Source organism: Rhynchophorus ferrugineus, unplaced genomic scaffold (assembly GCF_030347505.1).
Source record: "Rhynchophorus ferrugineus isolate W39M unplaced genomic scaffold, kcgeb_rfMv2 rfM5, whole genome shotgun sequence".
NCBI lineage: Eukaryota > Metazoa > Arthropoda > Insecta > Coleoptera > Curculionidae > Rhynchophorus > Rhynchophorus ferrugineus.
The window spans coordinates 16,607,901-16,634,616 of record NW_027472584.1 but is presented as its reverse complement, the minus strand read 5'-3'; the positions used below and the strand labels follow the sequence as shown (position 1 = coordinate 16,634,616).

The following is a 26,716-nucleotide window of genomic DNA, read 5'->3' as shown; positions in this document are numbered from 1 at the left end:
GTGTCGCGAATGGACTGCATTCAGGCATGGTTATACGAATATAACAATTTATTAAGCATTGAAAAAAAAAACGTTTTTATCCCATGTGATGTTTCAGAGACACGATACAATAAACGAACGAAACAAAGTAAACAATGCCTTTTAATCAGAAATATTGTATAAAAACAAATTGTTGAAATACCAAATCCCAGCAAAATCGATACGGTTGAAAATTAAAAATGTCTTCACGCTTCTATTAACATTCATCAACTCGAATTCAAACACAGTTAGCGGCGATAATATTTTAATTGATTTTTATCGGCCTCATTATTCATTGTTTGATTTTTTAATTATGATTTTTATTAGTCAAAAATTATAATCTGCTATAAGCCAGAAGTTTTTTTTCACTTTTCTTTTTCTTCTTCTTCCATTTCATCGCCATTTATAAGCGACACAATAAAAAGATTTTTAAATTTCCACCCTTCTAAAAGTCTTTATTAATTAGTTTTAACTCCCGGGCGTGTCACATCTGAGACAATTAATTATTCTGTCGTTTCCCATCAATAACTACCTTATTAAAAGCTAGCCCTACTCTACCCTACCCAAACGAATAAGTTATGTTATTTCAAGAGGTTTCAAACATTTACTTACATCACTGTCACATCTTTAAAAAATGTAAAACTGTGGTAAACATCTTATAAACAACATTCTAGATTGACAAAACAGTTTGTATTTAATTATTATCATAGTACAAATTATTCAAGTAACCTCATCTTTCCCATAAATATTTATTGTTTGTTTCTCTTAAATTGAATACCATTTGTGACACATTTTCCACATGACAGTTTTTCTAATCTTATCATAACTTATCATTATGGAAAGCAAGCCGGTAATTTACAAGACCAATTATTAACGTACCGCCCATTAAAACTAATTGAAATGAATGGGTTCAACGCAATGATGAAAAAGCTCAATTATTCGCAGATCATATAGCTAACGTATTCCAACCGAATTATATAGAATCTACTATAGATACAAATCCTCTTTATCGGTCTGATGTAGCTGTAAATCTGATTTCTCCAGTGGAAGTTGGATGCCTCGATAGAAATTAACAACAATCCCAATCCTAGAAGACTCCTGGAATTGATGATATTTCAATTGCTTTAATGAAAGAGCCACCACGAAAAGCAATCATCATGTTGACAAACATATTCAATACCAGTTTGAAACTGTTTGAAAATGTTCATGCATGCATGTTCCGGAATGTTTTAAGGTTACTCTCGTACTTCGCTGTTACTTGTGATAGACATATTATTTGAGAAACTGCTGTTTAAACATATTAAAACATTTATAGAAATACCATATATCCAGTTTGGATTTAGAAATCACCACTCGACAATCGACAAGTGCACAGAGTAACGGCGGCTCTTGAAAAGGCATTCCAAGAAAAGAAATACTACCCTACAATATTCCTGCCACGCTTTTGACCGGGTATGGCATTTGGGATTAATCTACAAAATGAACAAATTGCTACCGTCAAATCATTTTCGACTGCTAGAATCATATCTTTTCAAAAGAAACTTTAGAGTCTTGCATGAAGAGGCATTCACAACACAAAACTATTTCGGCTGGAGTTCCATAGGGTAGTGTCTTGTCCTAGGATAGTGTCAATTCCGATAACTGCTTTATACTGTTCATATCCTATCAACAACAGGAACCGTACTTGCACCATTTGCTGGCGACAAAGTTATCATATCAAAAGATATATCTCCGCGTAAGGCTGTAAAATGGCAAATGTTGATTGGCCCAAGTAATGCCATCTGCTGAAAACCTTTCAAAATTAACTCACGGTGCTACTAAATCCAACGCATTAGTATATATCTTTTTCTTCTGGAATGTATCCACTTCCCACATGTTATATATGTTTTCTTATCATAAAACTATTTTACATAAAAATCCAGCGTTCTATTGAAATACTTGATAGGTCCTTCTGATGACTTTACAGGAAGCAGTTTTATTATTCTGCGTTATTCTATCGTTTTTAGTTATAAATACGTATATTGAGATTTATCCATTTTTATTTCACTTAAAGTTATTCAAATCATGTCACAGAAAAGCAAAAGTTTGTTGTCTTATTATATATCTTATATACTACAACATAACTTAATACCTTAAATGCTTAAAAAATAATAGCAATTTAAAGTTTTATAATAATATAAATCAGTAGTTTAATTAAATCTATTTACAAGGTCTGAGGGTTTAAACATCTTAAGTTTAAGCATTTCAGTATTTAGCACAAGTAATTGGTTAGCAAGTACGTTAGAGTTCCCTGTAAGTCTTTGGTGGTATTTAACACTAAACGTTTTAATCTCGTGCTTGATTGACGATAATGGAATATCACGAAGGGTGACATTATGAGATACATACCAACCCGCACTAGTATCTCGCTTTATTTAAGAATTAATTTTACACCAAAAGTAACATTTAGTTCAAAATAACTTCTAATATATGCTTGATATAAATCACTGGAGTATCGTTTAAAGAGGAAACCAAAGTTCAAGTTGGTAAAAATGGTAAGTGTTATACAATTATCGATATAAATATCGAAAATAATATTCATTAATTAATCATTAGCTTAGTATTAACATCAGGTATATGAAGAGAATGTATATAAAATTTAAAATTCTTGCAGTACATTACTGTTTGCAATATCAACTTTACTTTTCGAAAAAAAAACCATTAAAAAGCTAAAAGAAATATAAAATATATAATTGAATGAATAAAATAAATAATTATTTATTCTTTAAATAGAGGCACAAATCTTCAGCAATTATATATCAGTCTTTATGAAATAATAATTGTTAATATTGTTTTAATTATTTCAGAAAACCACAAGCCGCTGAAGTTTACAGGAAATACCCATCTCCAATATAAGCTAAGAGGGTTTAGAAGGTATGATGTATATTGCTTTATATTATCCAGCACACTATTTCTAACTTTATTAAAAATGTAACAACCAAAATGTAATATGTTAGTTATTAGACACATAAGCAGATTGTAATACAATTAATTAATTGTGCAGTAATACCAACTAAACATATAATAAACAAAACACAGTTAATGACTTAATTAATTGTATTACTATTTAAAAATAATCCACTTGTAGAATAGTTACTAACAATAATTATTATTCATGCAGAATTAACTATACCAGTATAGAAAATGACATTTATAGCCAAGCTGGAGTTGGTGACACTAATTATTTCGATTTTGAGGAAAATATAGAAATGTAAGTTACTAATAACAAATAATATACTAAAATAATTATTGTTCAATACTAAGTAAATATACTAATAATAGTATTACCTTGAATAATGTATCGCTGTATTCAAACAAGTAGCTTCAGAAATAAAGTATAACAAAGTGAAGAGGTAACGTATGTCTGTGAGAACAGTTGATATTTCGCATCAAAAAATAATTTCCTTTGTTGCATTAATAATTTTAAATACTCTATCTTAACATAGTATTTGATGCAAATTTGAATACATTACTTATTTTTAATTAACTCGGGCACTAAAAACTATATATGATTGAACATTTGATATTTATTTAGGATATAGATGCCCATGGGATTTTCCATAACAATATTTGAAGACTTGCATCTATTGCAAGAATTTTGCTCTATATTTTGATCCTCAGTCTAGTTCAGTTTATTAAAAATTACTCCAACCCAAGGAAATAGTCACAAAATATTAAAAACGACAGCCAATCCAAATTGCTACTATAAAAATAGGCAACTTTACCTAGATAATGTTTTCAATAATTCTATTTTACAAATTTGCCTCTAAAAATTTGTTTTTACAAATTGAATGAAACTCTCAACAGAAAATCAGCGATGTATTATTATCGATATTAACAAAAATAGCGATAATTACTTTACAACGAGAAAATATATATATGTTTGTTTTGTTTAATTTAAGCTGGTTTTATATTTTTCATTAGTTACGATAATTAATTTTAATTGAATTCACAACAGGCATATTTTTGGATTAGGCAAATTTTGTTAAAACACTAATAAGAAAATAACGATTTATTCAACATACCAATATAAACGTATATATCAAATATAATGTACATGTAACTTGATAACATGCTTTTATACTTTTTTGATAACTTCTCATATCATTTTTATAGACTTTTTATGCTTTCACAAAGAACTGGTTTTGTTCACAGAATATGGTTTAGATGGTGGATCAAAATCTGTGGATGTGAAAATACTCTGGGTTTGTTTAAATTAATATTTTATTTCCGATACTTCCTAAACTTGATGGCTCCGGTATTATCATGATTCAAGTTCCTTGGATGAAAACTGGAAAGCCTTTTAAACAATTTCTTGTTGTTTAATCGTATGATTTCAGTCGGAACTAAACTAACAAGCCCCAACTGCTTATCTTTTTTGTTCTCATAATGTATTCATTATTTTATATCTAACTGAATGAAAATATTTTTTATACATAAAATACCAAAGTATTTTTTCCTTTTTAAAATTTTAAAATTGCTATATAAAAATATATTCAGTTACAATGTTACAACCATATATTAATTGGTACGAAGATCTATTAAATAAAGGCTTTGAACTAATTCATAGCTAGATATTTCTACTTCATACTAGGTATCATAACTTCAAATTTATTTGTGAAAAATTATGTACATTATTTTTGTTAAATTTATTGTTCATCTCTATCCACAGTAAGCCTTACGAACAAAAAAAATTATTCCATTTTAGTTAACTAAAATATAAACACCAATAAGTTATAAGAATATGTTTGGTAATATAGATAAAAAAACTAATTTTGATATTAATTATTTGAAGCTTTGAAAACTTAACTTAAATCTTCAAAAGTGAGTATGTAGATAACATGTATAATGCAACTGAAAAGGCAGCTTAAGTACAAAAAATTAAACTAATACAAAAGCAATAAACACATATACAATAAATAAACTTTCATTTTCAGGAGAAAAGCAGAATTAGGGAATGATTATAAGTTAGAGATTCAAACTTTCGTAACCGACGGTTTGATTTTATGGAGAAGCCGAAATAGAAGAGTAGCAAAAGAATATTTTGCCATCGCTGTTGTAAACGGTGTTCCTGAAGTTAGCTTCAATTTAGGAAAAGATAAACGATTCTTTTCAATCAGGTGTGTAATATATATCACTACTATATGTTCTATTTTAACATTAATCTTAATTTGTTAGGTTTGTTTTGTATTTTTTCATATTTACTATCAGGGCATATTAGCTGGGTGCTAAATCTTAGATATTCGGGTCTGTGTAGAATCAATTCGTAGCATAACGCATGAAGTTTAACTACAGTCATAACGCTACGCTCATTTTATTAATGGACAAGGATTTTATTTTTACGAAATTGGCGCTTTGTTATAGAAAAGACGTAAATATATGGATGTAAAATAGTTAGAATTTTTTTTCAAATTTAATATCTGAAAAATTGATGATTGATGTTAAATTGCACTTGTTCTTTATAATATATATTCAAGGATATATTAACAATAGGCTAGATGACTGTAATAAAGATTGACAAAAATATTGATTTATAATAATAACATATTATAGAAATATTATTACACATATATTTATTTTAAGATATTATAAGGATTACTAAGTTTTCACCAGAAATAAAAACACAAAATTTTAAAATTCGTCATGTTAAGTCAAGGGCTCATCAGAAGCGCTACGAAATATTGACGTCACTTACCGTTTTCTAACAATCATATCCGCATTTAAACGTTGAAGTTTTTACATGCTTCGATTATATATTGATTATTTATCTTAACACAAAAACAGCAAAAAAATTGGCTTTGGGCAACCAAGGGAAAGAAAAGGTAAATGAAAAAATTGAACCAGGTTTTATCAAGGCAAATAACCTAAATTAGCCCTCAATCGATTCGTCGATAATGACTGTACTGTATGACGGTAGCTGAAGAAATAATTTTAAAAAGAATACTGGAACTCTTGCATAATTCAGTGAGTATTCCAGATACACTAGGCATGAAATACAGTAGAGTATTGAAGAATATTAAGTAAAAATACTATAACACTTGGCAAGAAAATTAATAAATGCAGGTAATATATCTAAAAAGTACCCAATAAGAGCACAATCGCCATTAGGGAACTGTGAGAATAGTACTATTGAAATTAAAGGCTCTACATTTGCTAAGAGAAATTAAAATTATATCGATGGCAAACCTACTGAAATATTTTATGATGATAATTTGAAGATACAGATGCAAATTTATTTAACAGGGCTACCAAAATATTTATTTTACATAGTTGATAGGAATTGCAACACAAAAAAGGTATAAATCATATACATTTAATGATTGATGTTCGATTTTTTTAAACCTTAGGAGCTCTGTAGTATCTTGAAATATTTGGGTAAATAAACTACGCCAATTGTTCAAAAAAAGTTCATTTTAATAATAGCGTTACAATCTTATAAGCATGTGAAACTATGTTATAGCAGTTAGCATATTAGGTTCTCCTATGAATTCCTTAACTATATCTCTAATTAGTTTCTTGTACTTTACTTAACTTCAGTGACAACATTTGAGTTCATATATTATTTGTACGTAAGTATTGTTCGATATGTTTGAAACTTTGTCATTACACATATACCACGGTGTTAAAACTGGATAATATCTCATTGTTCATTGTAAAATGACAAGTGACACATTTTGCCTAAGCCTGGTGAAATATAGCCCATCTAACTATTTGATATACAAGAAACCAGATATTTAATATTGGCTTTTCGTAGTCTAACCATGATAGGATATGATTGACACTTGTTGAAGGCGGCATAGATTTATTCGAATCTAAACATAACAAATGAGACGTCAAATATCGTCAGTTATCATCAGTGTTATTTCGATACCGCCTTAAATATACTTTTGACAAAATTAAAGGTACTTAAAATAGTAAATATTTACATTAAAATGGTCATACTGCTGTGAATATATTACCGATGTTCAAACTCTGCTGGTTATTTTCCACCTTATAAGATTTAGTTACATTTTTTTCTGCCTTGGAATGAAAATATACAACTTGTTAGAGTATTTACCGATGTATAATTAAATTAGCGGTCCTCCTGCCATCGTTACATATTAGAGTGTCTAATTAGCACATAAAATTATTGAAATAATATATAAATACCATTGTTTTGTACCCATATAAACCGTCCAGTTGACCAAAACAACTATGCCATGCGCAGATTTTAAAATTTCAATATTTCAAACATCAATTGTACTTCCAAAGCTATTTTTAGCAGCTTTTATTCCAGGTAAAATTGTCGTAAAATATTAAAAAATAATCATCTGGCCTATTCCTACTGATGGTTATAAATAATGGTGGTATTAAACACTTATCCAAATCATTGATGTCTGAAATTTTCTTAAAATTAATATCTTGTGCCTAGTCTAACATATCAGGAATAAAGCATATTTAAGCCTGTTTTAATTAATTTTATCATAAAATACTAGAAGATATTGAAAAATGGGATCTCCGCGCTATTATCTTGCCAAGAATCATAGTTCAGAATGAAAATTAAAATAAAACATAACAAATATCCATATCAAAGTCCCGGGCGTAACAAAGAAAACCCAGTCTCTTTGTTCAAAATTGGTAATTGTAATCTCCATCAAGAGCCACACAATCATTCCAGCGGCACTTAATATTTCAATACCACTTTGGCCTGTCACCAGTTGCTATTCACTCAGATGACGATCGTTTTGATTCCGAAGTGAAGCAATGGATCCATTCTTTATCCATTCTTACATATCGAGACAAGAATTCCGGTTTGTTGTGTTTAAACATGGCCAAACATTGCTCAGAATCATCAACACATTCTTGTTTTGGGTCAACAGTTAGTAAACGCAGCTCCCACTTTGCTCCCAACAGAGCTTTCCCATAGTGAAATACTCATACTATATAAAACCAAAACCTTCTTTTGATATCTTTACTATGTTAGCTAACTCACAAAACTTCACTTTTTGATCATTCAAAACGATTTTGTGGATCTTCTTGATGTTTTCTGGCATTACCACCTCATTTGGACCTTCACTGCTTTCTGCATCATCGGTGTCTCTACAACCACGTTTTAAGCCAGCAAACTAACATTTTAATATTGGTTTGATGGAGTGGAGTACATATAACACTTTTTAAGCTATTGTTTTACTTGAACGGTATATTTGCCACTAAGAAACAGTGTAAAATTAAAACACGAAATTGTTTTTAGTCCATTCTTTGAAAATAACAAAAGTAGTGTCACTCTTAGCACAATAAGTCACAAACATATTAGTAAAATATCATGAAAATTTAACAGCTTTCTTCTGAAGGTTAGTAATAGCTGAAAAAGTGGTAAATACAATAAAACTAGCACCATATATGTGTTAGACCTGGGACTTTTCAACCCATATGTTACATATATAAAATTTGACTACCTAAATAATATTTGATACTAGCTGGAAAAAATGTTATGTTTTGTATTAACTTTTCTGATCAAAATTAAATTACTTAAAATCATAGAATATAATTCACTTAAATTCCATGAATGTTTATAGAGAAATCTGCCAATAACAGGAGAACAATTTCTTTATACACCAGATAGCTGAGAAATATAATTTAGCGTTTTTTTGCTGTGGTGTTTCCATGCCACTACGAAATATAATTTTACCCAGTGACTCGTGATCTAAGATTTATGTCCAATAATGAACAAAATAAGTTTAAGGAAGGTCAAACTCTCATTTCCCATGGGGTCTAGTTTCAGGCCGATGAAATCCTCATCTTAAATTGGTTCAGCCTGCGAATGAACAAAAATAACATCACTTATATTTGTAATTTATTTCTTCCTTTTTCTGACTAGTTATGTAACTCAACAATAAATCGCAAATAAAAATATTATGTAGAGATTACTAACTACCTTTCCGCATTATCGATATTGTGATTGTGATTAAGTATATATCCCACTTATTTAATATATGTAAATAAGGTTTAATTAAATATTAATACGAACGTTTCTATCGAACTTATTATTGCTTTTATTAAAAACATATAACAAAACGCAAATAACATTAACATAAAATAAAATAATATAATTTGAGTATTTTATATTTTAAACAAAAAATTAATTAGTCAAATGTTGTATTTCATTTAACAAAACAAAATATACTTTAACATATTCAAATTATTAATTATAATCTCATATGGAAATATGTATTATAAAATAATATATAATAAAATATTTAAAATATAATCTTTTTACAGAGGCACAAAAAGAATAGACGATGGACATTGGCATATTATTCACGTAAAAAGGAAAAAACGAATCGGAATGATATCAGTAGATGGAGAGCGAACGATTCGAGGTAGATCAAGTCCCGGATCAAAGAACTTGAGAACTACCTCAAAGTTATGGATAGGTAAGATATCTATCGGCCTTCCGATTTATTGAAATAGATGACTAGTCCTTTCCCTTTCACCAATGACTACTTTCCGATTATTATAAATTAAAGTAATCAATTCTTACACTTAAAGTTCTAATTTCACACAGTTCGAACTCAGTAAACAACTCGACCTACTCATTTTTAATCATCAACCGACACAATTACTTGTTTGTGCAGCTATAATTTCGCTTGTAAATAATTCTCTTTCATTTGTTCTGTTCTAAACGTTCCTTAATATAAATCAAATGCTTAGTAAATTATCTCACGAATTATTGAGAATTGATACTTGGTTGTCAGTTAGCGAAAACGGTTGTTGTCATTTAAGAACGGCTTGTAATTTTGTGACTTTCCTGATGGATACTAATTGCTGGTACAAAATTATGTCTATAATTTATTGTTTACAAGATATTTTAATACAAAAAATTAAATACCTTGTCGCGATTTTAACAATATGCCAAACGCAAGGTTAACAGTAAAAACTGTAATAAAAGCCGCAAATTATATATGAACTAGTCGTCGTTTAATGTCGATTTATTTACACTGTTATTCCTATAAGAATATATTGGAAGCATTATTTTAAATTATATTTTAATATGTCACAAATAAATTCAGTGAAAAGTTAACATTATTTTTAAATAAAATCAGAAAGTACACATTAATTGAAAAGTCCCCGGCCTACCAAAGTAAAACATATTTTTTGGCAATTTTTTTTATTCAACATAATTCCCTCCAAGGGTGATATACTGATTATAGCGACCCTCCAACTTTTCGTTACCATTTTTGTAGTACGATTTGTCCTTTGCTTCAAAACAAGCCTCAGTTTCGGTGATCACCTCTTCATTCGACGAAAATTTCTTCCCAGCGAACATTCCTTTGAGATCTGAGAATAGGAAATAGTCGCTGGGGGCCAGATCTTGAGAACACGGTGGATGCGGGAGCAATTAAAATCCCTATTTGATCCCTGGATTTTTGCCATGGTTTTCACTGATTTGTGACACAGTGCATTGTCTTGGTGAAGCAGCACTTTCTTTTTCTACAAATGCGGTCGTTTTTCAGCGATTTCTTCCTCCAAACGGTCCAAAAACGCTACTTAATATTCGCTGTTGATGGTCCTTCCTTTTTCAAGGTAGTTGATGAAAATTATGACATGCGCATCCCAAAATTCAAACGCTATAACCTTGCCAGCCAGGAGCGAAATTATTGAGCCAGTTTTATCCATCCAACGGAGAGTTTCATCCATTGTCACATATCGACGCAAAAACTAGGATTAATTAAACACTGCTCAGAATCATCAACTCGTCTTTGTTTTTGGTCAAAAGTGAGCTCGCGCGGCACCAACTTTGCACATAGCTTTCTCATACCCAAATATTCGTGAATGGTATAATGTAGACGTTCAGTTGATATCTTTGGAGTATCTGCTATTTTATTCAATTTCAATTTACGGCCATTCAAAATCATTTTGTGGCTTTTTGAAATATTTTCATCGGTAACAACCTCTTTTGGTCCACTGCATTCACCACTGTCTTCGGTGCTCATTTCACCACATCTAAACTTACCATACCAATCCTTGATGGTTGATTTTCCTGGGGCAGTGTCCGGAAACTCGGCATCAAGACAAGTTTTTTCTTCAACTGTATTTTTTCAAAAGCAATATTTTATCAACACGCGAAATTCCATTTTATCCATTTTTTTCACAATAACAAAAGCTGCTTCACTCAAAATGCTATAGTTCACAAACTAATGATCCGAAAGCTGTCAAATTTATACACGCATTTTTTAGGGTTAGGGCTAACTAGAAAACATATGGATTTAATTCTAGTAGCGCCTATGTGTATCTATGTGTCAAGCCGGGGACTTTTTGATTGCCTTGTTATATATTAAGGGTTTCTTAAAAAATCTATAATTACAACTTGCGTCCTAAGCATACTACACGAGATTTTCTCAAGTTTACGTATTAAGTCGTTAATTTTTTCTCCATTAACCAAGTTATTTTGTGTTATGCTAGCAGGGAAATTTGTGTAAGAAGAGTTTTGCCAGGACCAAGGCCAACTTTTTTAGTGATTCAACTGTTTCAATGCTATAAAATATATAACTTCCATCATACTGAGAAATTAAAATGCCAAATAATAATATTCCTTTTGTAATTATGTGCATAATCGGGTCCTTCTCTCCCGATCACCGTCTTATCCGTTAATAACAATTTATTATATTATGTCGATTAATATATCATTACTAATTTCACTGGAAGTTTGAGCATATGTCAATTAATTTCCGAATCTTCAAACTATCGAGTGAGCGTCTAGCCGGTCAAAATTCTACATTTGATAAGACACAATATCAGAAATAAATAATGTTTTAAGTTGGTTTCCATGCTTTCTAAATATTTTTCCTTGTTGATTATCTCATAAAATGCAGTTCCTAATATGCGATTTATCAATCACCATCATAAGCTCTGCTATTCTGAGAGGTTACATAACTAACGATATTGTTTGACATATTGTAACATGGTATCCGACACTTTTAACACTAAGTCAAACTTATAGGAGAATCGTGTTTAATTATGCTGTAAATCATATAAAATAACCAAAACAATATTATTCTAATGAAAATAAGATATTATGCATCATCAAATATATACAACAAACATAATATTTTCATGTAAAAACATATAGCACAGATATTAAAACTTCTTGTTCACCATCTAGTATGTTGTCCATAACATTGTTCTCATCGGATCTAAGATTTCAGACCTAAACAATTAGCCTATGATGGATTTTCACTGGTGTACACTACATAAAATTAAAATATGACATAGTTTTCACAGATAGCTTAACTACGCTATTTGAAAGGGTTTTTCCATATCCACTGATGTCGAGTGGTCATAACACTTCGACGTTTTATGGTCGGGCAAACTAATTTGGTGTTGGCTCTCTATTGCTACCTCTGGAAATTCTCATTTCCAATATGCCATGGACAGTCAGCAATCTTCCGAAGAACTTTGTTTTGATATTTTAACATCATATTGATATGTTAATTTATTTGTGCATCCTCATAGTTAACCTCAAGTACATACTGTTTGTTGTACGTTTATAGTATAGAAAAGATATTTATTAATGCATACAAATGTATTCGTTAGTCAATTAAAATTTGGCGAAAATATAGTTTAGATCTATGAATTCATTAACAAACCATAATTTCCCTCTTCCCCTCACACACATATGAATATATGTACACGGCCTAACATACATATTGGTTTTTAAATTTGCAAAGTAAATTTTAACCTTATATTTTAGATTATTAAGACACTTAATGGGTATAATACCTAAAATAATCGATTTATATACCGATTATTGAAACCGATATTTTCGGTTATATCAATTATCAAAATGTATGAATTATCCCTAACGGGACTACATACTATACTGTATTATCTCGACATTTTCAAAAATCTATACTACTCTAGCTCAAAAATGTATCAAAAGCTAATAGCCAATTAGCTAATTAGACAGCACGTTCACTATTCCTATCTCGTTTCGAGATATCCTAAATAACACAACAAATTTTAACGATTTATTCTTAAATTCTGTTTTATGACAGCTCAGACTATGAAAACGGAAATATTTCTTAAAACAAATTCCTAAACTTTTTTACTCACACCCCTTGTCTCGAACAATTTTAAGGACAGAAAGTATATGGAAGAAAGTATTTGAAAATTAACTGCTTCAAGAGCAACATCTCCTAAATAAAACATGAGCGGCAAAAACTCCAATGCGCTTTCGAGAAATAGGGAATTAAATGTACCGTAAAAGATAAAGTATAAATGATTAGGCTAAGAAAAAGAAATTCCCGTAATGAAATTTGTGGCCGTTTAAATTTTACGTGTTTTAGTAATGCGAACTAGACGAACATTTTTACATTTTTTAACGATATCATTAGTTAATTATTGGTAAACGATTCGAAATATGCCAGGAATATTTATTTTAAAAAATCGGTTACTTTATATTGAATAACGTTTCTAACTTATTTAGTAAGATATTAATCATTTTAAAATAAAGAAAACCAGTTTTTAAAAATTACTTTTGGATTGTTGAATAGAATTCATTTTTTATTTAAATTCATATCAAATTCATATTCACTAATATCCAGGCTGCAATATTGTTTCATAAACATTTTCTAATAAGAAAAAATAATTAAAAATTACTTAGCAAACTTTCTGTAATAGTTATTTATTAAATAATAACCAATATTTATATAGATAGTCCTTTTTTTATTAATTACATCATTCGATATGTTCAGTATAATCTTAATTCACAAATTAATTTATTACTACTGGCGAGCCGACTTGGTGGCGCACTGGTAAAAGCGATAGGACGGTCCTCCTAATGTTGCTACAGCCGCGGGTTCGAATCCTGCTGGGGCATGGTGGTAAATTTATGTTTGTGATTGTTTAAAATTTGTAATTGTCCTAGGCAAGAGTGTAAAATCCGACAAGGATAATGATCCCAGTCACGCCAGTAACCAGGCTGGTTAAGACCGGATGTCTTCTGGGATAATTTCTAAAGTTGGTCACTCGCCAGTCGGTAGGCTTAATGTTGAGGATCGTGGTTCGGAGCCTACGTTAAACTGTAGGTCGAGGCCAGATAAACCCATAGTTGGTAAAAGGACACTTTGAAATATGTAAAAAAAATCTCTTTGGTCTTAGGTCAAGTCGAGAGTATCTCCTAATTAACCAGTAGAGTTCCTTGAGTCTAATATCCTCTTCCTTTTGTCTCACGTTATGATACCAATTAAATCTATTATGGATCTGTTCTGTTTGAGGAACTGGATATTGACAATATCCGCATAGGCATGGGTAAAACTTACATGGACATATTTCAAGCTATCGAGCTATATTTTCTAGTCTCCAATTCACATTTTAGAATTAGTTGACTGCCATTTGTTACTTTTTTATGGCCTTAGTCAGAGATATGTTTTTTCCAAAATGACTGTATCTTCAGAAAATGTTTGAGTTACTGTTTCTTTTGTTGTTGAGATATCAGCAATGTAGAGCAGATGTAGGAGTGGTCTCAAGATATGACTCTCCACAAGTCTTTACGAAATAGCCTTAAATATTGGGAACAGGAAGGATAATGCTTAAATGGGCTGTATTCCACAATTCAAAAATAGGTTATTGTTTCAAAGTAATAAAAAAGACGTTTCAAAGGAATTAAATTAGTAAAATGTGGACAGTAGCATAGTGAATAAGACCAGCTCGATGCTACGAAGAAAACGAGAATCAAAGCTTTAGTAATTTTTTGTTTAAATCAGTAATGTGCTTAAGTATTAACTATAAATGCGCCAGTATATAATTACCCATGAATAATATTATTTTTGTTTTCTAGGTGGTACTTCACCGTTGCCCCCAGGATTGCCAGATCCGTACTACAAAGGTTTCTACGGTTGCATCAAAGAGTTGCTGGTGCATAATAAGCCATTTAATTTATTATCGAATGTTGGCGGCAAAAAAATTAATTTCTGTCATGCCAATGACGTGTAAAAGTTCTCCTTTCATTGTATTTTATGTGAGACTGAATATCTATTAACTTTCCAATAATATTTGACTTAGGAAATTTTATCGTTGTACATAGATAATTATTTAAAAAAATGAAATGTATGGCTTAATTAAGGGAAAAAAAAGAAAGTAAAAACAACAAATTTTTATCTAGTCATATAATTTTGATTAGATGCGAAACAAATGAGTGGAAATAGTAAGCTAGGCAAAGAATGTGATTTTTTTATATTAATAAGTATGGTCTAACTTAAAAAGTATTCTTAAATTATTTTATTTTATTCTCAAGGCTATTTTCTTTGCCTAAAACTTGCTTTTGGTAAATATATTTAAAATACGTTTATTTATTTTGAACTCCACCTCTTGTTCTTGTTAAAGAATATTACTTTCTTTGAAGTATTACTAATAATCTATGAGATAAACAACACTAATCCTATGTACTTAGAATGGAATTAAACTTTTATTTTCAAATTCATATCATTTACAAATACTCTTGTACTAAGGTTTTCACTGTTTTCGCGGCATAGATATTTAAATGGAAATATAAAACGTAATTTTATCGCAATGAAAAATAATACTACAGAAAGCGTACCATTAAAAATTGTATTAGGTTCAGTAATGAAAGTTGTATATATACAACCGTCCATTCTTCTGAAGATCCAATCAGTCAAGTATTCAGACTTAATTCTAATTTTTTATTTCAATTTTCATAAATTTCCCGCTGCCATCTAACGTCTTATATTTTATAAGAAATTTCGCACTATTATTTCAGGGCAGTTTTCAAAGTATCATATTTAGTATCACATAATTGTTTTTCACTAGACATTTTCTTATAAAAGTAACAAAAAAATAAATAAAAATTAATTAACTAACTTATTGTATTTTATGAAATATTTATATGAATCTAATAGTTATTTAGTATATAATAACTGATATTTTTATAGATAATTATATTAATTTAAATCAATTAATATGAAACAATAATATTTATATAGACTTTTAAAATATAATATGTATTATAATGTTAAATAATAATGATTTCTATAAAACAAAAGAAAAGTTTGAGAAACTAATATGAAACAGATATGAGTACAAGATATTTGTAATTGATGGTGACTCTAAAACAATCATGAAACTAGTAAATTTCCTTTTCACATTAGAATGTACTTAAATATGGTGAACTAAAAATTTAGCAATGTATTAGACATATCCAAAACTGTTTGTCAGAAATGTTACTAAGGCAGATATTAACAGAATGTTCGTATATTACTATACGCTTTGATGTTGCTAATGTAAATATCTATATATCAGTAGTTAAAATAATAATAATAATAAATAATTTAGAATTAATTAAATAAATTACAATACGTAGTAGTAATAGGTAATAACAAATGTTAGTTTTAGATTATCAAGTATTTTTATTTTTAGACTAGACCCTGTATAATTTATTTCCAATAAATATATTTTTTTCAAAGAGAAACTGTTTTTTCATTTAATTTGTTAGGTTCAGCCTATTCAGAGAAATGTTTCAAATTATACAAAAATACTTAGATCCTCGTTTAAATTTAATTAGATAAACAGAAGAGGAAACTAAAGGAAAGGAGGAGGAAAAAAACGGAGGGTGAATAAGGTTAATTTGTTTAAATAATATAAATCATATATCTAACATGTCTATGTATTAATAAAATTAGATCATAGAGTATAATGAGTATATATGTCGGTTTTACAGACAGGGTTTAAGTCTAATTTAGTCATTCTTGGTCCCTGGACGTGGTTTCAATAGACAGGATGGTTTGAGCACGATGTTCAATTTTCGTTTTTTCGCAGGATGTTCAAAAAATAAATGAAATTGGATCATGTTCTATGAATTTACCAACTGAGTCTGTGTATTCCTCAATAAGACTCCTGACTTCTGGCTCTCTGGAGATAAACATTAGTGACTCTCCTTAAGTTGGGAATAACTAAGTTGACTTTGAGTTGGCATGCACAAATGCATTTCAGGTTATGATGACAAAATTTAGTCTACTTCTAAGTGGATGCTCTAGCTATGTTTAGCTTACAATCTTCTTCTGACTATGTTCACACGACTCTGCAGGTGGTTTTTGAAACTCCTTATTCTATTTTATTTATATCGTAATTGATTATTTACAACAAAATACTGTATGGAAATGACTTGATACATTATCCAAAAGATGCCTTTAAAGAGAATTTTTTGTATTTAAAATTGAAGAAATAAAAATATAGACCAAAGCTAAAGTTGAAGTTACAAGCAATACATTTTAGTAAATCTCGAGTGCTATACAGGAGTGATAAAGACTAGAATGAAACCTCATTTATTTTGTACTCATTAGAATCAAGTATCAGTACCAAGATAGATCAATATTAAGATATACAATAGTTAGAACATGGCAAACAGATTTTCAACTATTTCACAATAAAATATGTTCTAGATAATTCTTGTTGGCATTTTAAAATTATTTTTGAAAGGAACAGATTTAAACAAATGAACTAAAGCAAATTTAATCAAAACTGAAAATATGGTTAGGGAACTTACCACGATAAATGCTTGAAAATTCTGATTCACCGTCACTTACATTACTGATTCCATATCCAGTTCCTTGTTTTCAATTTTTCAGTTTCCAGATCAATATTAAGATATACAATATTTAGAACATGGCAAACATATTAACAACTATTTAACAATAAAATATGTTCTAGATAATTGTTGTTGACATTTTAATTTTATTTTTGAAAGGAACATATTTAAACAAATGAAGTTAAACCAATTTAATCAAAACTGAATATATGGTTAGGGAACTTACCACGACAAATGCTTGAGACAAATATTGAATTGAGCTTTAGTATTAAATGAAAATCAGTTTCATTTAAAACAAAATTTTTAAATTAGAGGTGTGTTTGTGTTAAAAATTCTGATTCACTGTCACCTACATTACTGATTCCATATCCAGTTCCTTGTTTCATAAGAATATTCCTTCATTTTACTTAATTAGAAATAGTAGTCAGTAACGTAATCTGTTTATTCCTTCTAAATTACTGGTGTAGAAAAGGGCATTGCTGGATTTGTAACTAAATCCAATTCTTTTAAATAATGTATATATTTTAAACACAATAAGTAGGTTCTAAGATTTATTCGATAGCTTGATTAATACTGTCGTTTAAAATCTTCCAATGCATTAACATTTCTTGGAAACCATCTATGTAAATCTAAATATTGTAAAAAAGTATTCAAAATAAGGGGCATAAATAATTTCCATTATTGCAATAACACATACAGTTTTAGGGGGTAAAGGCATTGACAATATTGATGTAATAAATAGTAAATCAAAAAATAAACAAACAGTTATATTGATTCTTCATAATTAAACATCTAAATGATTAAACACGACACTCTATAAAAAAACATATACAAAAGAAATTAAATACTAAAGTAAAGACCCATCGCTTTTAGTAAAATCAAATTATATAAGCAGATTTTGAAAGGACCTTCAGTTGGATCAACAAATGGGTGGACTTTAAACTAAGGAATGAGAATGAGATTAAAGAAATGAGTAAATCGGTAATGTACAATCAGCAATTTATTATATTTATCTGTTATCTCCATGATTTGATGCGATGTCTAGACATCTTACTCATCACCATCATTCACTCCCAAGATAAGCACCACACCTTGTCTTCGAAAACACAGCTTTCGTAGTTAAGCGAGTTAAGAGTCGCATGATATAACACCTCCCTCGTAAAGAAACGCCCATAGAGGTAGCTGTGGTCTTTTTTCATCTGAACAGCTTATACCATAATGTAATAAAATTAATCTCCGCCAGTTTACCTTTGTTGATCCTTTAAATGACATTATTTCTATCCAAACTTCAATGGTATCCCTGTATATATATATATATATATATATATATATATATATATATATATATATATATATATATATATATATATATATATATATATATATATAGTATAAAATAAAAAGTTAAATGTACTGTCAAAAAATTATTTATCTTTTATTTACATATTTTCGTGTATTAGAATGATATAATTTTTTGTAAATACTTATATATTATTGGATACATGGAATAATATATAGTTAATCAAAGATAAAAAGATGCAGTGTCTAATGAAATTAAAGAACTACACCTATTTAATTATCTAATCTTCTATGTTCTATATCTCTACAAATCCTTAAATAAAAAACTTAGTTAATTAGATCATCAAGTTTTATTTCCTTCCTGTTATATTTAATAGTAAAGTTCATTCTTTATATGCCATCTCTTCAATATACCTCGAAACAAACTATTGATTTAACATATCATCAGACAATACACAGTACTGGCGATCCAAAAATATATTTAATTTGAACGAAACAATAAAAAGAAAACTTCTTTTAAACATCCATCATGCCGTCATCTACAAATAAACAACATAAAGTAGAATATATTGATTAAAAAGTGTTTATAAAATATACAATGTATGTATGTAAGGTATCTCTTTTATCAGTGAAATAATTTATTTAGGCGCCATCTATCGACCCTTTCCATCAACTAGATAAAGGGATAATACAGGAAAAATATTTTTAAGTAGAGTTGATAAACAGATCGAAGATGTATTTATGGTAGTATAAGTAACGTATTAAATATAATGTTGATAAAAGGTGAAAATAAAAGTTAGTATATTTTGCACATTAAATGTTATTGCTCAAATTTAATGAGAGATATATTACAGTAGAGGTATTTAATAGAGGCAAATTTATAGTTTAGTATAAGTTCAGTTCAATAAATGAAATATTCTTTAATTGACGGAAGCAGAATATCAATATCGATTCACAAATAAGAAATAACGAAATAATACCTAAATAAGAAATAGTACTGATGATAAGATGTCATATTGACACAATATTGTTGTACCTAAGTGTATGTGTAAAAAACATACGTGCTATACATATATGTATAGCACTAGGGGGTCAGTCCAAAATTAAGAAAGTTAGCTTGGCAAACTGTCACAGATCTATTAAGGTTTAATACGGGGAAAATATCAAATAACTATATTATACTCAATCACAAGTACGCAAGAGAAATGGGAGTGCCTATGTGACTAGTGACATGTACACTGTGGCGACACGATAACGATAAAGTGACAACATGGACAAAATCTCCTCAAGGCATTCGATAAATTCATCAAGTTACTCCACAGCTGAAGCTAAAAGTAGAAGGAGTATATGTAGTTTCCATAATAGAAACACCTATCTTTAAGCAGTCTACTGGTAGTTATATCCATTTACTGATTTCAGGTGTGTAATCACAAATATCGATATGTTGTATGAAACAGTGTATCGAAACAAGTGACAATCGAAGTGGATAAGGTGAATATAGAGACTATGACTTCATATATAAGAGCGGAACCGTTTTGTAGCCAGTTTGGCGACAAGTCCTCGTATTACAGAAACAATCGCATGTTCGAATCACAGCAGGGTATGGATATATTTAATATTTCAAATTTCTATTTAATTAATTTTTTTACCATTAATCAATAATTAAGGTAATAATATATTTTTTGAAAAAATATTAAACATTAAATATAGCGCTGGGAACTATTGACTGAAAATGACTATCGACTGTTTTTGGTTCCAGTGATTTTACTACTTTTTACCAGTGACTGTTTCAGTCAACTGTTTTCAGTCTCTTTTTTCGTCCGACTGATTTTGTTACTATTTACTATCGACTGTTTCAGTCGTGTAATTTTAGTTACTATTTTTGGTTCTACTAGTTTCGTTTCACTGATTTTGAACGTTCTGGCTCTGTCGTTTTAGCCGCGACCTTAACATAAATGTACCCAATTTATGCCTATATAGATTTATATGAAATATATATAGTATTATGATTATTTTTTGGTAGTTTGCTTGCAAATAACAATATATTGTATATTAATATAGCAGCATTTTGAAACAATATTTTTCAAGATTGTTAACGTAATAGGGTAAAAGATTAAAATTGTGAATGATAAATAGTAAAATATTTTTGACTGTATTTATGGCAATCATAGACAATATTTCGATTACTTTCTTGATTTTTGATAAAAAATATTTACGTTCAATAATAAATAAAGCATTTACTTTATTTTAAAAAGTTCTAGTAGTTATTGTGCGATCATATTTAGTTATGTCATGGTTAGTTTTCTTTTGTATGATTAAGTATATGTTTAATTTTTATTTAATATTTGTGGTTATTTTACATCTTTAGTTTTTAGGTTTTGTTTCAGTTCTATTGTATTGTCTATATTTATTATAGTATTTATTATTTGAGAATAGCAATTAACATACTAAAATACGATAAAAAATTGTGGGGAAATATTCCACTCTATAGAAACTCTCTCCATTCCATTTCTTTTTATAGATCCACAGAACAGATATAAAAGTAATTCTACTTCATTTAGAATGAAATTATTAATTGCATATTATTATTTTTTTTGTTTTCTTTTTCTTATTAGTACGTGAAGGAATACGTACATCTCCGTCTCGCTTATACTACGGCTGGAAAATATAAACACATAGAAAATTAACTTCTCCAAGCAATTATCTCTCTTACAATTTATATAGGAAAGGGTTCGTACATCTTCGTCTGATGTCACGAAATGAGAAAAACAGTCGAGCAGTGCATCGAATGCTATTTTTTTCACTATTGATCGACTGTTTTGCGACTATCGAATGTTTCGACTATTTTCAGTCGATAGTTCCCAACGCTAATTAAAATCATAAAAATTTTAATAGCACTGTATAATTTTCTGCACCATTCTGTAGTTATAACAAGAAAAGTAGAACTTTCCACTCTTAAAAAACTGATGTTTTGTTGGCCAATAATTCGACATTCAACGATCAAAAACCTTAATAAAAATATCGCAATTTTAACTTAGGAAAATATCCTATTGAAATCCATCGAAAGAAAAATAATTAGTTGGAAAGTTCTTCATTTCTTTCGAATATTTCCTTCGGTACAAATAAAATTGCAAAGTGAAATACGATCCATCGGAGGCACCCCTATTGGCTCAAGGCTATATGACTCCGAAATTAGCATTTGTATTTAATAAGCTTTGAAGTAATGGTATTCTATCACTAGAAATAATCAAAAATATTTTAATGAGATATTGCCCCTTAATCTTACGTCTTGCGTTTCTTACATTTTAATGGTGGTTTATACTTCATTTTTGTATAAACAAAATATGTCAATAAGCAAGAAATTATAAACAAGTACTTAGCATTTTTACTAGCTAAAATAGTCAATGTAATCAAAATATAGCAAAAAGTAAGAATCAATAGTGTTAAAAAATATAGTGGGATATGAGATAAATGGTGAAACAACGAATATTATTTGAGTGTAATTCATCGTATTCCTGAGTATATTCGTCTGAAAATTTTGGCAGTTATTGCTTTTTTCATCGGCATACAAGTTCCTTCTAGAACAATTTTGGTTATTTCTCATTAAAATCGACTCCTATATTCATAGCCAACTTATTCCCTTAATTTCGCTCTGTCAGAATATCTAGCAGGTCTAAACTAAAAAAATTACTACTAGACCTCATTCTAACTATATATTTGAATATTTGAATGGTTAAAACTAAAACTAATAATTGTTTAATTACCATTCTAGAAAACAAATTCAAGAATTTTTTTGGAAACTCAAGGAAACGAACGTTTTAAGAAACATTAAAAGGCATGGATTATTTTATTTATTTAAGATTTTAAGAGAACTTATTTGTGTATTTTTTTTAATTTCCTAAAATATAATTGTCCTTATATTTATTAGTGTAATTACAGATATATTAGCTCATATATTTATATGTTAACTTTACCTCTTCTAAAAACAGTTTTCATTCTAACACTATAGACCATTATTAACTTATAATTTCAAAGATATATAAAAAGTATATATTTATTTATATTATCCTGAATGTATGCTCTCAAAATGTTTTCCTTGAATTATAATAATACAGAAGATAATTTTCCTACATAATGATAATCCTTTTCTCCATTCTGTCTTCAATCATAAGAGACATCAGAATACCTTTTATAAAATTGAAGGACCTAAATAAACAATGAACGTAAAGCTTCCATAATGCAAAAACTATTGCTAGAGGGGGGAACACAAACTCAAAAACTCATGGCAGCGACACTAACTTATAGACATAATAAGAAAGAGCAGTAACAGAAACATGTTTGAGAAGTTCTATTTAGTATAAAATGATTTTTGATGTTGAATTACTTATGTTTAATTGAAATTTTGCAATCAATATATATATATATATATATATATATATATATATATATATATATATATATATATATATAGAAGATCATAGAATATAGATAATCATAGAATTTTTGTAATAAAATATAAGGGATATACAGTACATAGAAATAGCTGAGTTTAAAAATAAGGTAAATATATACAGAAACTGCTAAAATTCTATTTACTGGCTTAATGTATTATTTACTTCCCAGGAACCATAATTATTTTAACAAACGAGGCAAATTCCAAGTAAGAAATGTAACAACACACCTTGCATAATTTTTGGAAATAATGTAATAGATCCATGTTTTAGATCGTATAACAAAATATAAAATAGCTAACTTACAATGTACGATATTTAAGTGGAAACTATATTAACTACCTAATTTATCACGTTAAGTTTGAAAAAGTGAACTCCTTAGAATAGAATATTTTGTTGCTATTTATATTTTATTGTAGAATCATATGAGGTTGACGGTCAATCTACATCTGAATAACTCTGAAATGGATGAGAATTTATAATGACTATTGGTTATAATTAATAAAATATAGCCCCCATTGTAAAAATACCAATCAATTAACATTTTTGGGTCTTTAGCAATCTATTGTGCTCAATAGCTGCAGAAATATTTTGAACATATTATAATCGTATGTTTAAAATGAAAAATTTTAAACCCTAAATATTAAATAACTTACGAAAAATACATTTCACTGAAACTTTATAAGACAGAACTTCATAAATACACATTATAATTTGAATTGAAGCTAGAATGTATAGGTTAATCGACCAAAGTAACCAGGCAAAAAACAATGTATCATTTTATTTGATTTCAAACAACTCCAATATATTCATTTGTTTATTTGGTTTTATTATAACCTGTATTAGTAACTTTATTTTTGTAATGGTACATTGTTGTTATTTACGCATATTTTGGTTGTTCTCTCGTTTTATCTAATTTGATAGCAAATTTGCCATATAAATATGACAGTTTTGATTAATTGGACTATTTCACGTCCTCTGCGAAAATCTCGTTACGTCAACTTATTTTTAAAGTTCCTGCCTTTCGAATTTTAAAAATATACTAATACGGTTATTTAGAGTGCTGTTACTTTTCACACCCCATTTTAAGCTACTTTAGAATGCTCAAATAAACTATTAGTAAACTTGAAATAGAAGCATCCAAATATAATTTTTTATGAAAATTCTGCGAGTTTCTCTCGAAGATCGCAACCCTTTGTTTTTTTTTGGCAATCAAAGACCGTGGTATAATTATAATGAAGTATCACAAACCAGTTTGCTTGTCTAAACAATCACTATGGTTATATACTCATTTTATTTTCTACTTAAAATTCGTGATAATGTTGAACAATTGGCCTAATTCAAATGCGCAATTGTGAAAACTATAAATAAAAATAATTATTCATTATATATTCATGTTGCAACTATATTTTTCTATTTAACATAAATCTGAATTCCAGACAAGATCATATGCAAGCTATTATATTTTTATTAATGTAAATTAAATTTAAATATAATTTAGTAATATTGCCGTACAATGAATTATAAATTGTAAACATCAGTAAACAAAATTAAAACTTGGAGCAGCAAAGTGGCATATGCGATACAGAACAATATTTTGGAAAGATATTGTACACGAAGCGAAGGGTTCATGCAACGAAAACCAAAGTAACTCAACTATTTAGAAAGAATAATCGTAAGTACTGTAAATCATTGAGCTCTTTGGACATATGACATCTATATATAGGGTTTTGCCAAGAAGAGAAATCAGGAGAGAATATGGCGATACCAAAAATATCTATTCAGGAGTCTTGTTAATGCCCAATGATACTTCATGAGTAAGGATCTCAAAAATATTTTGAAATAGACTCGAATCAACAAACAAGCATTAAAAACTGACTGCAGTCCTGGTCATGAAAAAATACTTCTTCACCTTACTCTTGTCTTTTGAGGATATTTAGTGTAGCGCCAGTGCAAAAGTAAAGCACAATGCTAAGTTTATAGAACCCCAAAAGTTGTAACAATTGTAGTAATTGAGGACTCCATCATAATATACACTGAACAAATATAGTTCAGTTTGTAATATTTAATAATATCATTGAGACCATTTTAGAAATAGTGATTTACTAATTTGTCTTATAGATGATTGTGACTAGATTTACTTGTAGGAAGAGAGCTTTTGCATAATGTCGTAACTGGCGATAAAATATGAATAATCCACAACATTTTTTTGTTAAAATTTTGAGTCTCCTTTTTACCAACGAGGGTATATCTGGACTGGACCTACTGTTTAACGTGGGCTCCGAATCACGGTCATCGGCATTAAGCCTACTGACTGGCCAGTGATCAGCTTAGAGACTATCTTAGAAGATATCCGGTCTTACCCAGCCTGGTTACTGGTCTGCCTGGGGTAGTTTTTACTTGTCCGATTTTTCACTTTTGCCCATAAAAACATTTAGAATTACCATTACAAATACAAAGTAGATCTACGCCTCAGCAGGATTCGAACCTGCGACTATCGCAACACTAGGAGGACCGTCATGTCGCCTTCACCACTGCGCCAACCAAGCCGTCCCATAGCAACATTAAACGTAAAATAACATGTGGTAAGAACAGCTCTCTGTCGATAATATTAATTACTTCTAGCTTGAAACTTTTGCTTTACATTTGGTGAAGTGATTTAAATCCTGTAAGATAACTATTATATTCATTAAATATTATTAACATCACTTACTTCTTGTAGATAAACAGCCTCAATAGATGTGTAACGATTCCGATCTAAGTACTATTGTTAGGATATATATATATATATATATATATATATATATATATATATATATACACTTTTGTCTCAGTAGAATTATAATTGCTAATTGCTTAATAAGAGTGCCAACTTATCTAATATTATTTATTCATTTTTAAAACGTATTATAAATATTAAAACACAAAAAAGACCGAAGTTTATTGCAGATTTGGTTATAATACAACGAACAAAATAACCTAATCAAAGCTCTCTCGATATTACTAAATTGCCTGGAGGTATCTCAAAATGATTTTAACAAAATACTATCAATAATTTGCTGATGTAACAAGTAGTAGTTCCCTCGTATTGTTACGAAAAACAAAGCTAATTGGGTATCGGAATAATCCTATTAATTTATTTTGATTTAGAGTTTTTTAGATTTTTTAGTTAAAAGACATTATTATGATAAAATATAAGGTTTAATTTTTTTCCCCAATTAACCGTGATTTAACATAAACTTTCGTCAATAGCACATAATAACTAATATACTAAACATTTGTAGAAGTAGTATTATATTATAATAATTCCAATATGTTTATTTGTTTA

At 29.0% G+C, this 26,716-nt stretch overlaps 1 protein-coding gene across 5 annotated transcripts in view; it reads left to right on the top strand.

The window, feature by feature from the left end:
* The window catches only part of LOC143197307 (agrin), a 507,226-nt gene extending 492,131 nt beyond the window's left edge, over positions 1-15,095 (top strand). For 3 of the 5 annotated variants that reach the window (XM_076405660.1, XM_076405661.1, XM_076405664.1), the window contains 5 exons: positions 2,865-2,931; positions 3,179-3,268; positions 4,995-5,177; positions 9,316-9,470; positions 14,876-15,095. In XM_076405660.1, the coding sequence (XP_076261775.1) occupies positions 2,865-2,931; positions 3,179-3,268; positions 4,995-5,177; positions 9,316-9,470; positions 14,876-15,030 (650 nt within the window). In that variant the 3' untranslated portion in view covers positions 15,031-15,095. The remainder of the gene's footprint in view (positions 1-2,864; positions 2,932-3,178; positions 3,269-4,994; positions 5,178-9,315; positions 9,471-14,875) is intronic. The other 2 variants (XM_076405663.1, XM_076405662.1) reach the window with 1 other exon arrangement.
* The last annotated feature ends 11,621 nt before the right edge of the window (positions 15,096-26,716 follow it).